This window comes from Chionomys nivalis, chromosome 6 (assembly GCF_950005125.1).
Source record: "Chionomys nivalis chromosome 6, mChiNiv1.1, whole genome shotgun sequence".
NCBI lineage: Eukaryota > Metazoa > Chordata > Mammalia > Rodentia > Cricetidae > Chionomys > Chionomys nivalis.
Window position 1 is genome coordinate 57,785,024 of NC_080091.1, and position 18,940 is coordinate 57,803,963.

An 18,940-nucleotide genomic window follows, 5' to 3' on the forward strand; every position below is an offset into this window, starting at 1 on the left:
TGACTTGGTTCTCTCTTTCCACTATGTGGGTTCCAGGGATTGAACTCAGGCCATCAGGCTTGGTAGCAGGTTTAATCCACTTCACCTCATAGGTCTGAGTGTTTTTCTGTAAGAGGCTTCTAAAGTTTGGTGTAGGCCTCATTTGATCATGACTCAGTAGATTTGTAAAGTGTGCCATTAGTTTTTTGTTTTGTCTTTAGATTTATTATATGTGTATGAGTGTTTGCCTGCACCTATGTATGAGTACCACATTTATGCCTGGTAGCTAAGGAGGTCAGAAGACCTCGGACTCCCTGGAACTGGACTTACTGTTGATTGTGAGCTGATGTGTAGGTGCTAGGTATTGAATCGTGTCTTCTGCAAGAGGAGCAAGAGTTTTAACTGCTTTGCCAGTCTCTCTGGTCCCACTGACTGCTATTGTTTTTAAGAACCTTGTATTGTATGTTTGTTATTTCCGGGCACAGATGACAGTTGGGGATTTCTCTATTCACTGTTCATCGAGATTGTTAAGTCATAAGGGACACTTTCTGGTGCCTTATAACTTACTGTGGTATCTATCAGACAGCTTATTTACTTTATTTCTCTAATTGTTTTCCAGGAAGTTTGGTGAGCGGCCTCCACCTAAGCGACTCACTAGGTAAGCATTTAAACATTGATTGTGTTTGGAGATTCTGTCATTTTAGACACTAATATAGCTAATAGCTCTTAGAAATCATCCAGATATTGGTAATTACATCTTGATCTTATTCCCACCCCTCCACTTCCTTCTCTCCTAAGGGGGGAAAACAGGATTAAAAGAATATACTTTAAAAATGAAAAAGTGAAGTCTTTTTAGAAACCTGTGTAATAGACTGTGAAAATAACATCTGTAGCTGTGTTTTACCAATCACACTTTGATGTTTAAGGGGAGAGCTGACAGATTTCATAGATGCTTTTTGAAATGAATATTCCTTTTTCCCATTTTAAAGAAAACCTAAGATTTACTAACATTCATGATATAAATAGAGTGTTTTAGCTATGTAAGTTAATTTCTCAATCATATATTTCAAAGAATTAATTTAAAAACTCATAAAAATTTTATTGGGTTGATAAATAAGGAAACCCAGTGGTCTTAGACCCAGTGTTGGCCTTTTTTCTTTTTCCTTCTAATTAACCTTTTAAGACAGAGGTGTTTGTGTGTGTATGTGTGTGTTTTCTTTTGAACTTAAACTGGGGCGGGCCCCATTTTATTATTGTTCTGCATCCTTTAAACCTCATAATGTATCATGTTACCTTAGACTTCAGAGTTCTAGCCACATCCTTCTGGTTCACATTGATAACTGTTAAGACTATTTATTACCAAATAATTACTACTATTAAAATATTTATTAAAAATAATTGTGGGCTGTACACTGTGGTGCACATTTTTATTCCATATTGTCCTCAGGAGGCAGAGGCAGCCAGATCTCTGTGAGTTCAAGGCCAAACTAAGGCAAGGCCAATCTACCTAAGTCCCACACCAGCCAAGGCTGCAGAGTGAGGCCCTGTCTCAAGAAAGAAGGAAGGAAAAACAGAAAAAAGGAGGAAGGGAAAGAAAATTGTATTTAAGAATGATGAACATTGGGCTAGATGGCTCAGAGGTCTTGTAAGAGCTCTGGCTGCTCTTCCAGAGGTCCTGAGTTCAATTCCCAGCAACCACATGGTGGCTCACAGCCATCCATAGTAAGATCTGGCACCCAATTCTGGCCTGCATTCTAGATGCAGACAGAACACTGTATACATAAATAAATAAATCTTTAAAAGAAAAAAGTTCTAGAAAAGTTCTAGAAAATGCAGGCTGCCCTTACTATCAGGATACAAATGAGTTGTTTTTTCCAACTGGCAAAGAGCAGAAAGGATTTCAGACTCCGAAGGACAGCTTTGGGGAACTGAGAATTTTTTGTGGTGGTGGTGGTGTGGCACACTCATGCTAACACCATCATAAGGTATGCCGATTAGATCTCAGTAAAACTTATAACATTTTAGTAACCTTTTTACATATAAGATATACTGGGAGAGAAGCGTATCTGCTGGGGGAGAATTCCACTAAGCTTTATTTCTCTTAAAAACAAACTGCAGATATCTTCATTGCTGATACAAACTTAGTAAAGCCCTCTAATGGCAAATGCAAATTGAAAACCAGTAACTAATTCTGTGGAAATTAGTTTATATTGAGTGCAAACTTGGAATTGAGATTTTTGTTGTTGTTTATTTCTATACTAAAATCAGAGTCATCTAATACTTGGAAATTGTATTTTTTTGTTTCTCCTTTGAAGTAATTCTGCTTTAGGGAAACAGTGTCTTATTTGGGTAAAAATATTTTAAAGAGTTGTCTCCACTGGGTTTAAAGAGTGTAATGTGGGGGCCATGTCTTCTCTTATAAGGAACTTTCTAAGCCTGCGCTGGGCTATTCTTTTGTTTACCAAAGTAAACAGTTTTGGTGGGAGAGTCTCTCATTGGGGGCGGGGGAGTTCTTTCTATAAAATTTAAATTTTTAATTAAAAGCACAAATAAATGGAGTTAAGGACTATGGCACTATTCAGCATGACTAAATTTGCCTTTTTAAGAATTAAATTTACTGTGTGTGTGTGTGCACATACGTGTGTGCCTGTGTGCATACATATGTTACACTGTGCTTGTGGAAGTGAGAAGTCAACTTGAGAAAGGAGTATCTTCTCACCTTCCTTAGGTGGGTCCCAGGGATAGAAAGCTACACAATTCTTTCAGAGATAGTTTTGTTAAATTTTTCCTCCTATTACTACAGACTAATAGCTGCTAACTCATTCTTGTTAGAATTTAACAGAGGATTTCCTTTGTAAGATTTGCCATGACTTTAAATTTTATATAATTGTTAGAATGACTTTTTGTTATTCTCTTGCTCAGAATATCTTTTGTATTAGAAATAATACTTTTTAGAGAGCCTATCTCCTTTTGCTCTTACAGTAACATTGCTCTGTTCTTTAAAATCCTATGTGTGAGACATACAAACTATGTATTTTTGTTGACTTAAGCTAAGTCGAGACCTGTTTTGAACAGTATTTTAGTAGTCACCTATTCTCTTTATCTATTTAGTTTGTTATTGGGAAGGGGGTGTCGTGCATCAGTGGCACATGTCTGGAGATGAGAGGACAGCTTTCAGGAGTAGGTTAATCTTTTGTTAGGCTTGCAAGGCAGGCTCTACATGCTGAGCTGTTTCCTTCACTTCTTTCTCTATATTTTTACGTAGTAAAATGCTACTCTTCTATACTTTTACATCGTAGGCTGTTTTAATCCATTCTTTCTCCTAGTATATAAGACAATCTTGTACAAATGTGATTATAAACTTGATAAATATGCCATGTATGGTTGGATGAAACAGCTCTCACTTTGAAGGAGTAACAGACAAGTTGTAAATTTAGGGCTGGAGAGATGGCTCAGTGGTTAAGAGCATTGCCTGCTCTTCCAAAGGTCCTGAGTTCAATTCCTGGCAACCACATGGTGGCTCACAACCATCTGTAATGAGGTCTGGTGCCCTCTTCTGGCCTGCAGACATACACACAGACAGAATATTGTATATATAATAAATAAATATAAAAAATATATAAACTTATAAATATATAAAGTGATAAAATATAAATGACCATGACCCAGAACATTAATTTAGGTCTTTCCAAATACAACGTTTCAATGTGGAAGCGTTTTCATTTTCATGGAATTTTATGATAATAGCACAAAGACAGTTATAACTCAAGGGAATATAAATGTACGTTGATATAGTCAATTGGTGGTGGCACATGCCTTTAAATACCATCACTTGGGAGGCAGAGATAGGTGAATCTCTGTGTTTGAGGCTAGGCTGGACTACAGAGCTAGTTTCACGATGTTCAAGACTACACAGAGAAACCCTGTTTTATCAAAAAGCAAACAACATCAAAAAGACCAAAAACACATTGATGGAAACATCAGAAAAGCAGGTTGCAGCAAGATGAGGAGATAGACCTTGTATGCTATCCAATAGCAAATACTCTTAGTCCTTTGGTGGAAAACTAGGTAGCATCTGAGAAAAGAAAGGACTTTACTTCCTTGTTTCTGTTTTAGGAATACCATCAGCTTGTTTACGTACACTATTAGTATTGAATAGGCTGAATTTGAAATGCCTTGTGTGTGGTAGTATAAAGATAAAAATGACAGCCTCTGATAAGAATATGGAGCTTTGGACTGGGAGAGACACTCAGAAGTTAAGAGCACTGACTGTTCTTCCTTTTGGAGTTCCTGAGTTCAATTCCCAGCAACCATCTCAAAGGAGATCTGTTGCCCTCTTCTGGCCTGCAGGCATACATGGAGCAGAACACTGTATACATTAAAGAAAAAGAATAGGGAGCTTCATTTTGTGAGTGCAAAATGGAGCTCGAGGTACTCATCTTGGATCAGTACAATCTTAACTTTTCTTTCTTCAAGTCCAATATTGAGAACAACAGAAAAAACAAAAAAAGTTAAGGTTATTGTCAAGTATATAATTTGCTGATTTAAGGTATATATCTCATGTGTGTGTGTGTGTGTGTATGTGTATACACACATATACACATACATTGTTTTATGACTTCCGTTTTGAAATGTTTAATTGTTTTATTGCTTAATAGATCAGCAAACTTTTTTTAAGTGCTCATGGTGAAAGCTTCATAGACCATGTAAAGTACTGGCTTTCAGCAGATAATTCTTTCATTTAAATGTTTTTATTCTTCAAGAATTTCATGCGTACATACAATGTATTTTGATCATTTTTCCTATCTGATTGTTCCCAGATCCTTCACTCACTTCAGAGTTTGTTTTTAAATGAAGAATAATCCATCCCCTTTTATCCATGAGGATGATTCCAAGACCCCTTCCCCCCAGTGGATTCCTGAACCTAAGGATACTACTGCATCCTCATGTGCTGTTTTTCCTGCGTGCACACACTTAGTAAGAGATGAAAGGGGACAAATACAGTGTTTTAATAATCTGTGGAAATTCTCATCTTCTTAAAGAGTTGATGAGTACTAATATTTTGAGATCTCAATTGAAGGTGTACCGGTAAAATTGCAGAAAGCAGAACTAGATATAAGTAGGCTGATTCTGGTCTTGAGCTCCTGTAACAAGTTTTTCAATTAGTTGACTTTATTTCCTTTTCTCCCTAAAAGACAGTAGGTGGTAGGTAACCTTGTATTGGAATATTTTTGACTTTTGTGGTTTTCAACCCAGGTGACAGCCTCATTCCCCACCCCTACCTCAGTCTTTGTATTAGGAGATCTTTTATTGGCATCTGCTAGTAGAAGGCAGATGTGGTGTCTTTAAGCATCCTTAAATACAGGGCCTAAGTCTGTATAACTGAGGTATCTAGGATGTCAGTAGTGCAAGATAGAATCCCTGCTATATTTGGTGAACTCTGTGTGGATTTTACTATGTGTGTTTCTTTGGAGTACAACATCACTTTTTAAATAGCTTAAGTTACAGAAAATAAGTTACTGTAGTGGGAGCTGTGGGCTGTGTTCCTGCTGCCCCAGCTCCTGGTAGCCTTAGCTTATGTCCCAAAATAACAACACACAAACTGTATTCATTTAAACACTGCTTGGCCCATTTCTATTCATGTGTGTAGCACCCCAAGGTGCGCTTACCGGAAAGATTCTAGCCTACGTCCATCCTGGGTCAGAGCTTCATCGCATCTGCCCAGAGAGGAGAGCTATCGAGTCTGAACTCACTTCCTCTTCCTCCCAGCATTCTGTTCTGTTTACTCCACCCACCTATGTTCTAACCTATGAGGGCCAAGCAGTTTCTTTATTTTTTAACCAATGACCTTCCTCCATTAAGTTACTAAGCCTTAATTGCCAGATAGCATTAATATTAATGATTAACATTCAGTTAGTACATTTTAATACTCAATACTCTTTTCTGTTGCTGTGGTGAACATGACAAAAGCAACTTGGGAAAGAAAGATTTGTTTTATCTTACACTTTTAGGAAGTTAGGGCAGGAGGAGCTCAAGGCAGAAACCTGGCGACAGGAAATAAAGCAGAGACCATGGAGGAACTTACTTGCTTCTCATGACTTACTGAGCTACTTTTCTTACACAGCCTGGCCCACCCACATGATCTGAACTCTGAAGGATTAAGAAAATACCCCACAGACATTCCCTCAGACCAGTCTAATGAGGCCTTTCCTCAATTTGAGATCCCCTCTTTCTAGGCATGGCTAAGTTTGTGTCAAGTTGACAGAAAGTAACTGACATATTTCATTTATTATTGTTGTTGTTGTTGTTGTTTTTGTGAGAAGCTGTTTGGCAAATCCCTGTTGCAGACAACTGTTACTAATGATTACTACTAGACTCTAGTTACTATTCTATTTGTGTTCTAAGTACTCAATGAAGGGAAAAAAGAAAAACTTAAGCTGCCTCATGCAGCCATAACACCCTGAGGTACTAATAGCCGCTTCTAGTACTAAACAGTTGTACAATGCCAAGCGCCTAAAATGCAGGAGCTTTTAGTACGTCCTAGATGAAAAGATGGATAGGTGTGCTATCAGAAATAATTCTGTTCGAGTTTGATAAAATGCTCAGTAACACAATACTTCCTAAGGCCTTTATCCAATATGCCTGCAAAGCTTTTGTGGAAGTCCCCATTCCGATTCTCTCCTGCAGCCTGTATATTTAAGAGCTTGGAATGGCTTTTAAAAAAGAAAACAGTACTGATATCTGTAACTTGCTGATATGAATTGCTCGTCAGTAAGGGGTTAACTTACTTTGAGGTATGTTTCCCCCTCTTCCAGCAGCTTCACAGAGGAGAAAAACTTCAGATTCATTAAATGGCAGACCCTGTTCTGTTTCATAGAAAACGCTATTTCTTAGCCAGTTTACTACCTGTAAGTAGTACAGCTTTGTCTTTGAGGTAGCTAAACTACCCAGCTTTGAGTCCTGATTCTTCTGTATCAATTCAGGAAAGTTACTCAACCTTTTCCCATTTCTAAAATGTGCTTGGTCATATATCATCCTCAGAGTTGTTGGTTATATTAATACTTGCTTAGAAAAACTAGCGCAGCCTCACTGCTCAGTGTCAGTCTTTTTCTCTGTGTAACAGTCCTAGCTGTCCTGGAACTAGTTCTTGTAGACCAGGCTGGCCTTGAACTCATAGAGATTTACCTGCTTCTGCCTCCCTAATGCTGGGATTAAAGGTGTGTGCCACTATCGCCCAGCTCAGTGTCAGGCTTTTAACAATGATATCTTTGTAGAAAGAATCTGTACCTCTCAAGTTCTTTTATTTGAAGCTTTTATAGTCTGTCTGAGAAGATAGGAAACCACAACCTCATAAACACTAGCAAATAATCATTGTGATATAACTGAGACTGTAAATATTAATAGAATTAATAGAATTTCCAAGTTAATAGTTTGGGAAATAGGCTTGTAGTCAAAACTTTTCAAGAATATAGCTGCTTTTCAAGTTTCCTGCCTGAAACAAGTGTACAAATTTTGATAAGATGTTGGCTTTCTCTTGACTTTATGTTTTTATCTTGTTTTATTTGTTTATGTTTTTGCCTTTTTTTCGTGTATGCTAGGGAATCTTCCTCAATCTTACTTCCACTTTATTCCTTTAGACCAGGGTCTTTTAATCAAACCTCAAACTTGCTAGTATGACTGATCTTACTCCAAGGATCTCTTGGCTCTGCCTTCAAGGCTGGAATTACAGGTGGGTCAGCATACTTACCTGGCATTTAAATGAATTCTGGGAATCCAACCCTCTTGCAAAGGTTTTAATCACTGAGCCACATTTCCAGCCCCCTTGTTTTATTTTTTGCCCCCCCCCCCCATCTTACTCTCTGAACTATCAGTCACCTGCCATAGCAGCATCTCTAAGCTGTGGCCAGCTTGTCCAGTTCCTGGTCATTTAAGGGCTTACTTCAGTGCATGGTCTTTGATTCTCCTACTCCTTGACCTAGGTAGACACCATGTTTCAGCGGTAGAGATCCATTCTCTTTGCCTACACTGTGCTATTACTTGCCATGCCGTGCAATCTAAAAGATTTTTTTCTCAGTAAGAATACATCATTAAGGTTATCTCATTTGACCACTTTAGCCACCCAGAGCTAAGTGGGTTGTATTAGCTCCTCTTTTCAGATATGAAAATAAAAGCTGGGTGAGGCTCAGTGGCTTATCCAGGCAATTTAGTATGCAAGTGACACAAATATATAATTCCCTACATTTAATAACTTTTGACAGTTGACAGCTTAGTATTATCATTTGGATATCCATCTGTTTGGAATGTTTGTCTTTATTTACAATGTAAGTAGAATAATTAAAATTAAGTAAGAATATTTGATTATTTGTTTTGTTTTTTGAGACAGGGTTTCTCTCTGTAGCCCTGTCTGTCCTAGAACTAGCTCTGTAGACCAGTGTCTTAGTTAGGATTTCTCACGGCAACTCTTATAAAGGAAAATTGGGGGGGGGGGGGGACGACTTACATTTTCAGTGATTTAGTCCATTATCATCATGGTGTGTTGTAACAGGGCTGCTTGTTTGTTCCCGGCTCCCTGGCAGCTTTAGACCCAAAATAATCACACAGAAACTATATTATTTAAAACACTGCTTGGCCCATTAGCTCTAGCTTCTTATTGGCTAACACTTATATCTTAATTTAACCCATTTCTAGTAATCTATGTATTGCCACGTGGTTGTGGCTTACCGGGTAAAATTCCCAGCATCTGTCTCCAGTGGGGCTACATAGGTTCTCTCTAACTCCTTCTTCCTCCCAGCATTCAGTTTAGTTTTTTCTGCCTAGCTCTGTTGTACCCTATCAGGCCAACCCAGTTTTCTTTATTCATTAATGGTAATTACAGCATACAGAGGGGAATCTCACACCAGTGGTGCAACGTGGTGGCATGCAGGTGGACATGGTGCTGGAGACCTAAACACCTGTCCGTCCCCACAATGACACACTTTCGATAAGGCCACACCTCCTAATAGTGCCACTCCTTTTGGGGGCCACTTTTCTTCAAACCATCACAGCTAGCCTGACCTAGAACTCAGATATCTTTGCCTCCCAGATATGTGTCATCACTGCCCAGCGACTTTTAATTTTGTAATGTGTAAAACTATTCAAAAATTGAGCTTCTGCTTAAACCTAGAGGTTTTTTTTTTTTGTTTTTTTCTCTGTGTGACACTTAGCTTGGTAGGATAATTAAGTGAATTAATGTACATTTGCTTAATAAGCATGTTACAGTTTTAATTTGATGTAATATTGAATTCTTTTAAAGTTTTATACAATTTCCAGCAATTTCAATTTGCTTCTATGAATCCGATACTTTTAACAACATCCTCTGGGCAATTGTATATGTTTGTGTATAGGTGACAGGCCTTTCTAAATCCTTACATGGGACTGTTAGCTTGGGATCAGGCAATAGCAATCTGGGTGATTTGATGTTTTGTTGTAACTCAAGTGTAAAGCTAGACGAACAAGATAAGCTATAGTAGTGTAAATTTTCATTGGGTGGGGGGGGTGTTTCTAGAACACATAGTTTTTCTGTGTAATAATAATAGCCTTGGCTGCCCTGGAACTCACTTTGTTCGAGGCTGGCCTCGAACTCAAAAAGATCTACTTGCCTACATCTGCCTCCAAAGTGCTGGAACTAAAGGTGTGCGCTACCACATCCAGCTGTAAATTTTAATTTTAACAACCAAAATGCAGAGTGAATGTGGGCATGTATTGTCCTTTGCACAGCATTCTTTAAGGTAGCTCATGTTTTTGTTTCTGTTTCGTTTGCTTATTTAAAAAAAATGGTCATGAACATTCCTCTCATCACAGATTTAGTGAAAGATTTTGTCAAAAATACTATCCCAACAATAATAATATTTATATTTGATTTCAGAGAAGCTATGCGAAATTATTTAAAAGAACGAGGGGATCAAACAGTACTCATTCTTCACGCAAAAGTTGCGCAGAAGTCGTATGGAAATGAAAAACGGTAAGATTATTGGGGATTTTTTGAGCAAATAGGTACTTACGGTACAATTTGCGTATGGTTTATATTTATATCTGTGGCTGTATTTATTACTGGGCTTATTTTCATTGTAGAAAATGAAGAGAAGACTTCTTAAAGGGGATAAACGGTGAGCTGTGGCATGTTCAAGTCAGAAACATTTAGTGAAGACTGTCTGGGCACATCCCTAATTTTAGAAAACTAAGTGTTTTCTTTGGGACTGTGTTCCACTGAGGAGACACATTAGCTCATTTGCAAAGCAGTTTTCCTTTGGGGATAATGTGTAATTTGATAAACAACTGCAATCTCCCCTCGGTGCCATTTTAGAAAGAAAGAGGCAGTTGTGACACAGTTCTGTAATCTTGTAATTTTGTAAGCAAAGTACTCCTGCTGAGGCAGGAGGATGACAAGTTCAAAGCTTCTCTGGGTTACAAGGTGAGTGCAAGTGTCTGTGCGAGTAACTTTGACTCTGATTCAGAAAAGTCTAGGGCTGGGGCTGGAGTGATGGCTCAGCAGGTAAGAACACTTGCTGATCTTCCAGTGGACCTCGAAGTTCAGTTTCCAGTGCCTGTGTCTGCACTGGCTCTAACTCCAGTTCCAGGGGAACTGGCATCCTCTTCTGGCCTCTGTGGCTACCTTACATATGTGGCTTACACACACACGTGCACACACACACATCTTTTTTTAAGAGGTTTGGGGATACAGTTTAGTGATAGAGGGTGTGCTGGTACACACAGGGCTCTTGAGTTCAGTTCCCACTGCTGTAGTAGTTAGGTAGGCAGGCAGGCAAGCATATAGTTGCACAGATAATAATACATAAGTAAAGGCTAAAAGATTATAACTGTAAATGTATCTTGAGGTCAGGTTAAGTTGAGCTTCAGAGCCATTGTAAAGAGCTCCCAACTTAACCCTATCTATACCTGATAGTTAAGTAAGTTTACCCACCGCATAAACTGCAAATGGCAGCAGTGTGCATATATAGGCCCACCTGCTTTAGAGGCCAAGTCAAGTCAGTTACTTGAGCCCAAGAATTCCTGGGCTACCTTGCAAGGTCCATATAAAAAAAAGAAATAGAAATCTCTTTCATGCTCAAACATAAGTAACCACTATAGAAATTACCTGTAAAGGTAATTAGTGAATGTTATTTCTGTGTTGTCTTTTTTATGAAAATTCATATCTCATTGTGTTTGGCTTAAGGATTTCTTGTTAGTTCATTTTTTGTTTTCTTGTGTGTTTTATTTTGTTTTTTAACTTGGTGTTAGAGATCAAACCCAGGGTTTCATGCATAAAGTGCACATGGTCTACCACTTGGTCACATCCTTGTTCAACATAACTCACTCAACTGCAGTTATCACAGGGTGGGGCAAGGCAGTGAACAGAACCTGGCCTAGACCAGGTCATAGTTGTAGCAGAACCTCATCTCTGTTGTTTTACTTGATTCCAGGAATTCTAAAGCATTGTCTTTCAGACAGCATTTTCTGTGAAGCATTTATGGGTAAAGATAACATGCTTGGGAGCTGGTACCAAACTTTGTGGGATTGTCTAGGGAGGATGCCTAACTGTAGCAGAAGGAATTAAAAAGTTTGGAGACTGGGTTGAAAAGAGTGGAAGAAATCTTAGAATGTGTGACAAATGAAGTGATATATGAGCAAAGTAGGAAAATATAAATGTATAATTAAATACGGACAGCTGTGGCTTATCAAGTTATTGTAAGCATTTTAATGACTGCTTTTTAGTGCAGCAGCCTGATTTTACCTTCTGTTATTTACTATGTCGTAGTCAGTCCATAACCCCTGTTAAACACTTGAAGAATCTTAGCTTTTGATACCCCGCAAAAAAAAAACCAACCCCCCCCCAAAAAAAAACCTTGATGTTTATAGTAACTTCTCTCCAATATATTTTGAATCATATGTTCTGTTAATGTTTTCAAGGTAAACGTGCTACCTTGCAATACAGAAAGAACCCTATTGACTTGCTTTGTGTGTGTAGGGCACTAAGGCCCTCTTTAGTGCTTTACAGGATAGGAGATAGTCAGGAGGTCTCTTCCTTGATCTCTGAGCTGAAAAGAAAGTAAAGCTATTGAATTGATAATTATGACTAGTGTAAACAATATTTAGGATCCATACATCCTCCTGTTATAATTATTATTCACCTGTCCCAGGTGTCTGCAGACTGGGGTGGTGGGGTGATAGGGTAGAATCCCAGGCCTTTCTCATAGTAAGCAGGCTCTCTAAAGAGCTACAACCCCAGCCCTATTTTGTTTTAAGTGACATATGAAACTTGGTCACTGATTTGTAACTAAACAGAAGTCGATGTGAATAACAAACTCAAGCTAAATGCCCTTTTGTTCATGAAGTTGGCACTAGAAATTCAGGTTTGGGTATGTGTGTAGGTATGTATGTATATTTGAAGTAAGGTTTCTCTGTATAGCCTTGGCTCTCTTAGAACCAGCTCTGTAGACCAGACTGACCTCAAACTTGTCAGGTTCAGGTTTTTAAATAATGAAATTTTGTGTATATGTGTTCTGTTTAACAGAAAAGAGTTCTTAATTCTAGAGCCAAACATGAATGGTCATGGTTCAGGAACACAGATTAAGGTTGTCTCAAATGCTGTTTTCTGGTGTGAATATGATTTGTCAGTTTTACAGCTATATAACAAAAAGTCATAAATCAAAAAAACTTTTCATGGTTAGTGGGCTACAGGAAAGGTTATACTGCTGTTTGGTGACATTCTTAGCTATTGGATTGGTGAAATCTAGTGATCTAACAATAATGTTCTAGCAGGTGTTACATAATAGTTATAGGACTCTTAGGTCAGGCACTGGTGGGCAGTGAATGGCTGTTGAGGAAACTGAAGATAGCCCAAGAGAATTTGGCCCTGAATGTGCACTGACATCCCAACTCTCCACAGTCTTTGCATTCTAATCAGTCAAGCAGCCTGGTGACATGGGTGTGACCCTTTTCTGGGTACTTTAGTTCACACTGGCCAGTTGTTTTCTAAGGAAAACAGGAGTGCTTCTCACTGCTGAAGAATGCTATGCAAGGCCAGTTGTGCATTTTGATGGGAAATGGAGAACTTGTTTAGCAGCTCCATTGACCCAGAGAAGAGCCTACCAGTATTAGAATGGATAATTTTTTTTCCAACTTTCTTTTCTTTTTTTTCTTTTTTTCTTTTTTTAAAATTATTTTTATTCTTTTTTAATTAAAATTTTCACCTGTCCCCGTTCCCCATTTCCCTCCCCCTCCTCCCATGCATTGCCCCCTCCCCCCACTCCCCTCCCCCTATCCCTACTCCTCTTCTCCTCCCCCCACTCCATTCCCCCTCCCTCTCAATACTGAAGAGCAGTACAAATTCCCTGCCCTGCGGGAAGACCAAGGTCCTCCCACTTCTATCTAGGTCCAGGAAGGTGATCGTCCAAACAGGCTAAGCTCCCACAAAGCCAGTTCATGTATTAGGATCAAAACCTAGTGCCATTGTCCTTGGCTTCTCATCAGCCTTCATTGTCCGCCATGTTCAGAGAGTCCAGTTTCAACCCATGCTTATTCAGTTCCAGTCCAGCTGGCCTTGGTGGGCTCCCAATAAATCAGTTCCACTGTCACAGTGGGTGGGTGCACCCCTCGTGGTCCTGGCTTCCTTGCTCATGTTCTCCCTCCTTCTGCTCCTCATTTGGACCTTAAGAGCTCAGACCGTTGCTCCAAATTGAGTCTCTGTCTCTATCTCGATCCATCGCCAGATGCAGATTCTAAGGTGATATGTAAGATATTCATCAGTATAGGATAGGATCATTTCAGGTTCCCTCCCCAGCTGGTACCTTGGGCAATAGAATGGATAATTTTAAGGGAAATGAAGATAAGGGTCTCTAAACATGCCTTTGCTCCCATTGGTTAGTTTCTTTGGTACCAGAATTGGAATTCTACAACTTTGTCTAATTCTAGGGCGTTTTCCCCCTTTTCTTCTGTAGTTTAAAAAAAAAAACAAAACTCACATTTTTATTTTCCCATTAAGAGAAATCCCAAAGGAGTATGTTATCACTTGGATTCAGTGTTGATGCTGACTTACATTTTACTAAGTTAGCATCTGAGTTAGCAGTGTCAGGATCGAGGAATTGAAGATGCTGAGAAAAGTGTAATCTTCTTGAACATCAGTCAGTCTCATCCCATCCTTCCCATTGAGTAGATGAAACGAGACTAGGCCTCACTGAAGTGTGAGGTAAACTCGCTAATGACATGGCTCCAAACGTGGATAGTGCTGGTTCTGCTTTTCATTCTCTGGTATTTTGACAAAGCATCATGCCAATTAGTTTCTTCATTTACTCTTTTTTTAATTGTTTTAGGTGCTAGTGCAAGAGGATCTATAAAAAAATCATTGTGGCATTTAATTTTATGGTAGATGACTGAGACCTAGTGAAGTAATAAAAGAGTTTGTTAGTCTCTGTAAGAATTACAGAACCACAGGACTGCAGTGGCTTATTAAGTTATTGTAAACATTTTATGATTGTCTTTTATTGTAGTAGCCTGTTTTTACCACCTTTTATTTGACCATGACTTAGTCAGTCCATAACCCCAGTTAAACACTTAAAGAATCTTAGCTTTTGACGCCCCCGCCCCCATATATAAATTAAAAGAATGGGAAAAAAAAAAACCCTTGATGTTATAGTAACTACTCTCCAATATCTTTTGAATCCTGTGAATTAATGTTTCCAAGCTAAATGTTCTACTTTACAATACAGGAAGAACCCTATTGGCTTACATTGTGTGTATAAGGCACTAAGGCCCAGCGTGTGTGTGTATGTGTGTTGTGCGTGTAAGGTACAAATACCCTCCTGTGATGGGCTAGTTGTGCCGGGGTTCCCTTGTGGGTTAAAAGAGGTTGTGGGTCTGGTCTCTACTCTCTGGAAAGAAGAAGGAAGGTTTATCTTCTTGCTGATCTAGGTTCAGTTCTTCAAAAGAGTTGCTAAGGCATGAGGTAACCTGGGGACATGACCACAGACACTTTGGCCATGTTGCTGTCATAAAAAATAATTTCAGTGACTACTGCTAAAAATATCTGGCCAGGAAATTTCATTTACTAAGCTTAAATTATTCTTTGTATTAGCATTTGTGCCTCATATTTAGTACACCCATTGAGAGTTGTCATCTGTTTTACTTTTTCATTAAAGGTTAGTATGATTCTTAAAAGATGAAACTTTCTAGAAAGATTGTATTCTCTCAAGGCTGTGTTAATTTGCCTTATGATATTAATATTCAGCATTGTCTCCTGGTGAGCAAGTAGCTATACTAGAGGTGCTCTGGGGACAACTACTAACTAGACACTTAGACTCTAATTCTAAAGTTACACTAAGGACTGTGTTAACTGAAGTAATCTGTCAGGAGCTCCAAGATAGATGTTCAGGTGATGTCAGTGACAAGTTTGGGTTTTGTCTAGTCAAACTTAATTGTCATATCAAGTTAAATAAAATCCCATTTTGAAACTATAGTTTTTTTTCCCCCAATGTGTGTTCTCAGGATTTGAGGAGAAAAAAATTGTTAAATCATTCACTAAATGAATGACTAAATTTTAAAACGAATAAAATCTTAAGTGTGTACATATCGCCACCAAGTGGGAGAGAACAGCATTGCTTGTCAGTTGAAATGCTGAAAAAGGAGAAAGAAGAAAAGCCACATTGTTCTGCAGCATACGTTTTATAGCAGCTGTTGAAAGTCAGTTTCAAACACAGAAATTCACCTTAATTTTTCTTTGGTTAACTATTTGGGCATCTACTCCATACTCCCTTTAATTTCCTTTATCTTCATTTTTTATATATATTTATATTTTATCTGATTATTGTATTACTACTAAACTATATGGAAATAAAATTTTAGTTAATTTGCTTTTAGGAGTGACAATTTGGGGAATAATAAAGCTGTGATTTCATCTGGATCTTACAAAAGAATCTATGTTTCAGTTCTGATGAATTTATTCTTTTGTTATTTTGAATAATTCTAGTGGCCATAGAAAAATAAACAGGGCAAGCTCATAGGGTAGTGTAGAGTCTTCATTTTTCTTGTATTGTATGCTTGAAAAATTTTCAGGGTGGAATCTTGTTCAGTGGTTTTGGGGGATTTTTTTGTGTGTGTTTTTGGGGGTTGTTTGTTTTGTTTTAGCCTTGGCTGTGCTGTTCTGGAACTCACTACATAGACCAGACTGTCCTTGAACTCACAGATCTGACAGATCTTTGCCTATGAAAACTCGAAGTACCATGAGGACCTTTTGTTTTAAGGAAGAGGGCAAGAAAGCTAGTTATTTGGATAAAAGATATTCCTGCCTTTTAATTATATACCTGGTTCATTCATTTATTCAATTTGCCTAGCTACTATAGTCATTTGAGTTTTCAGGCCCCTTAAAGAGACAGGACCTAAACACTTTAAGGTATGTACATGTCCTTGGGCAAAAGTATATTATATATCATTGAATAAGTACATTATGCTCTACATAAGGATAAATTCATAGTTTGAACTCTGCTTTTTGTTTGTTAGGTTAAGATAAAGTCATTTTATATGGAGAGAACTTGGGGACGTGTATTTTTGGCACACAGCAGAACAAATCTGTTAGTAGTCAGGGGCTGAAAGAATACAGTGTATTTGTTCTTTTGGTTCAAGATGTTTCTCAGTCATGATAGCAGGTGTTCAGGGGCGAAGATACATAGAACATGGTCTCGTTGTAAAGCTCATATCAAGTAACCTACTTATCTTTTCCTTAGTTCTGATGAACTATTGTTTTAATGCTACTTCCCAGGGGAATTGCCAAATAAGGTTAAATGTAATATACTAAGAATAACATTAAGATTAATGATGCTGTTTTCTTGATTTGAACTTAATTTGTAATCACAGATTCTCTGGTGATTATTGTGCTTAGTGTCTTGCATTTGCCAAATTCTAATAAAGTAGCTCAAAGCCTTGAGCTGTGAGTTTTCAAAGGTAAGCTGCTCAAAGCAGGAATAATCTAACTGAAGATATAACTCTCAGATTTTATTAGAGCAGATAAGAAAGTTTTGATTTCAGTCCTTTTGACAGAATGATTTGTTTTATAGGTGACTTCACCAAGATGCTTTGTTAGGAATGAACTTCATTGAAGTATGATTTTTGAACTCATAAATGAAATATATGAATTCATATATTTTTTAAAAAATGAAGTATGATCTTGAATTTAATTTTTCCCTGCCCTCCCCTTTTATTTACAGATTTTTTTGCCCTCCTCCTTGTGTGTATCTTATGGGCAGTGGTTGGAAGAAAAAAAAAGAGCAAATGGAAAGAGATGGTTGTTCGGAACAAGAGTCACAACCCTGTGCATTTATTGGGATAGGAAATAGTGACCAAGAAATGCAGCAGCTGAACTTGGAAGGGAAGGTAAATTCAGAATATACATACTGCACTCATTTTTGCTGTATTTATTTTTAGTTGTTTTTGTATCAGTGTTTATTGTATTTTTTGAGTATTTTTAAAAACAGGTGCTTAAATGTATATTATCAGAATCAAAAGTACACCTGCAGGACAGGTATGGCCTGGTGACTCATGGAGCTTTTGTGTTAGCATCTAAAGGCAGCACCAGGACACTTTTCCACCTTCTTGGCTGCCTTAGCTATAATTCAGACTTCATTAGAAGCTAATAGTTCAGGAAATAAGTTCCTCATTTTCTGTCTGGCAGGACTGTGTTACTCAGATATTAATGAAAATATGTCCCTCAGTTTTGGTTTGCTCTGTCCTCGCAATCTTCATGTCTCGCTGAAAAGTGACTGCTGATACAGGGTAGATAGAGCATGGATCCCGGGTATAGTGACCCTTTGCTAACCAACACAACACCAGTGCACCAGTGCACCAGTGCACCGGTGCAGGATACAGGTTACTCAGAGAACGCTCTGTCTACTGGCTTTGCTGACAGTAGACAGAGCGATCTCTGAGTCTCAACAAAAGTGTCGCAATTCAGGAAGATAGTTTGTTCATTTATTACACACTTCCTAATGTTCACTATTTTTCTTAATATTTAGAAAATGGTTATGATCTCAAGAGATCACCTAGTTTAGTTTCCTTTTTTTTTTTTTTTTTTTGATATTTGAGACAGGGTTTCTCTGTAGCTTTTGGTTCCTGTCCTGGAACTAGCTCTTGTAGACCAGGCTGGCCTCGAACTCACAGAGATCCGCCTGCCTCTGCCTCCCGAGTGCTGGGATTAAAGGTGTGCGCCACCACCGCCCGGCTTCCTAGTTTCTTAAATAGCATATTAAAAGGTATTCCTTTATTTAGTAATAACTCTTTTTTGGTTAGCTTGGTGTTTATTATATTTGACACTAGGATAGGATGACCCACAATATTGAGGGTTGTGAGTTAAGTATTTGCATTACGAAGAAGCCATAAAGCTGACCTTCAAATCTGGCTATTTGTATGTCATTACGTTTTTATAGTTTTTAATTAATAAGGCATGTTGACCATGGGTTTTAAATTAGGTTTGGTATCACGTTTATTATAATAGTGAATGCTTATTGTAAAAGAAAATAGAGCTGTTAAGCCATTTTAAATTATGACTGTCGAGCTTTAAAAATATTTTACAGAGGGATTGATTTATTCTCCTGGAATTACATCAACACACTCTATACCTAGATATTCAATTCTTTAATGAGTAGATCAGTAATACAAAGCCAAGGATATAGTTACCATATGTGTAACTGTGTTGATTGAGCTTCATTCTCATTTTACCCAGTTCTATCTTATACAAGTTCTGGACATTGGTAGGATGCAAGCACACATGTGCATATGAGGAGGTAAAGGACTACTCAGAGGAGTCTGTCTCTCTCTCCTGCTACAGTGCAGGACCCAGGAGCTGATCTGCCTTTACTCACAGAGCTGTCTCACCAGCTCTGTTCACCTCTTCATTGATGCTGGGCAGTATCTTCTCTTGCTTGATGGAGACTATACC

General features: G+C 38.2%; 1 protein-coding gene across 1 annotated transcript in view; it reads left to right on the forward strand.

The window, feature by feature from the left end:
- Nucleotides 1–598: 598 nt before the first annotated feature.
- Rbpj (recombination signal binding protein for immunoglobulin kappa J region) overlaps nucleotides 599–18,940 on the forward strand; it is a 33,270-nt gene continuing 14,928 nt past the window's right edge. The window contains exons 1-3 of the mRNA XM_057771672.1: nucleotides 599–637; nucleotides 9,884–9,979; nucleotides 17,214–17,379. Coding sequence (XP_057627655.1) covers nucleotides 9,891–9,979; nucleotides 17,214–17,379 — 255 coding nt within the window. The 5' untranslated portion in view covers nucleotides 599–637; nucleotides 9,884–9,890. The remainder of the gene's footprint in view (nucleotides 638–9,883; nucleotides 9,980–17,213; nucleotides 17,380–18,940) is intronic.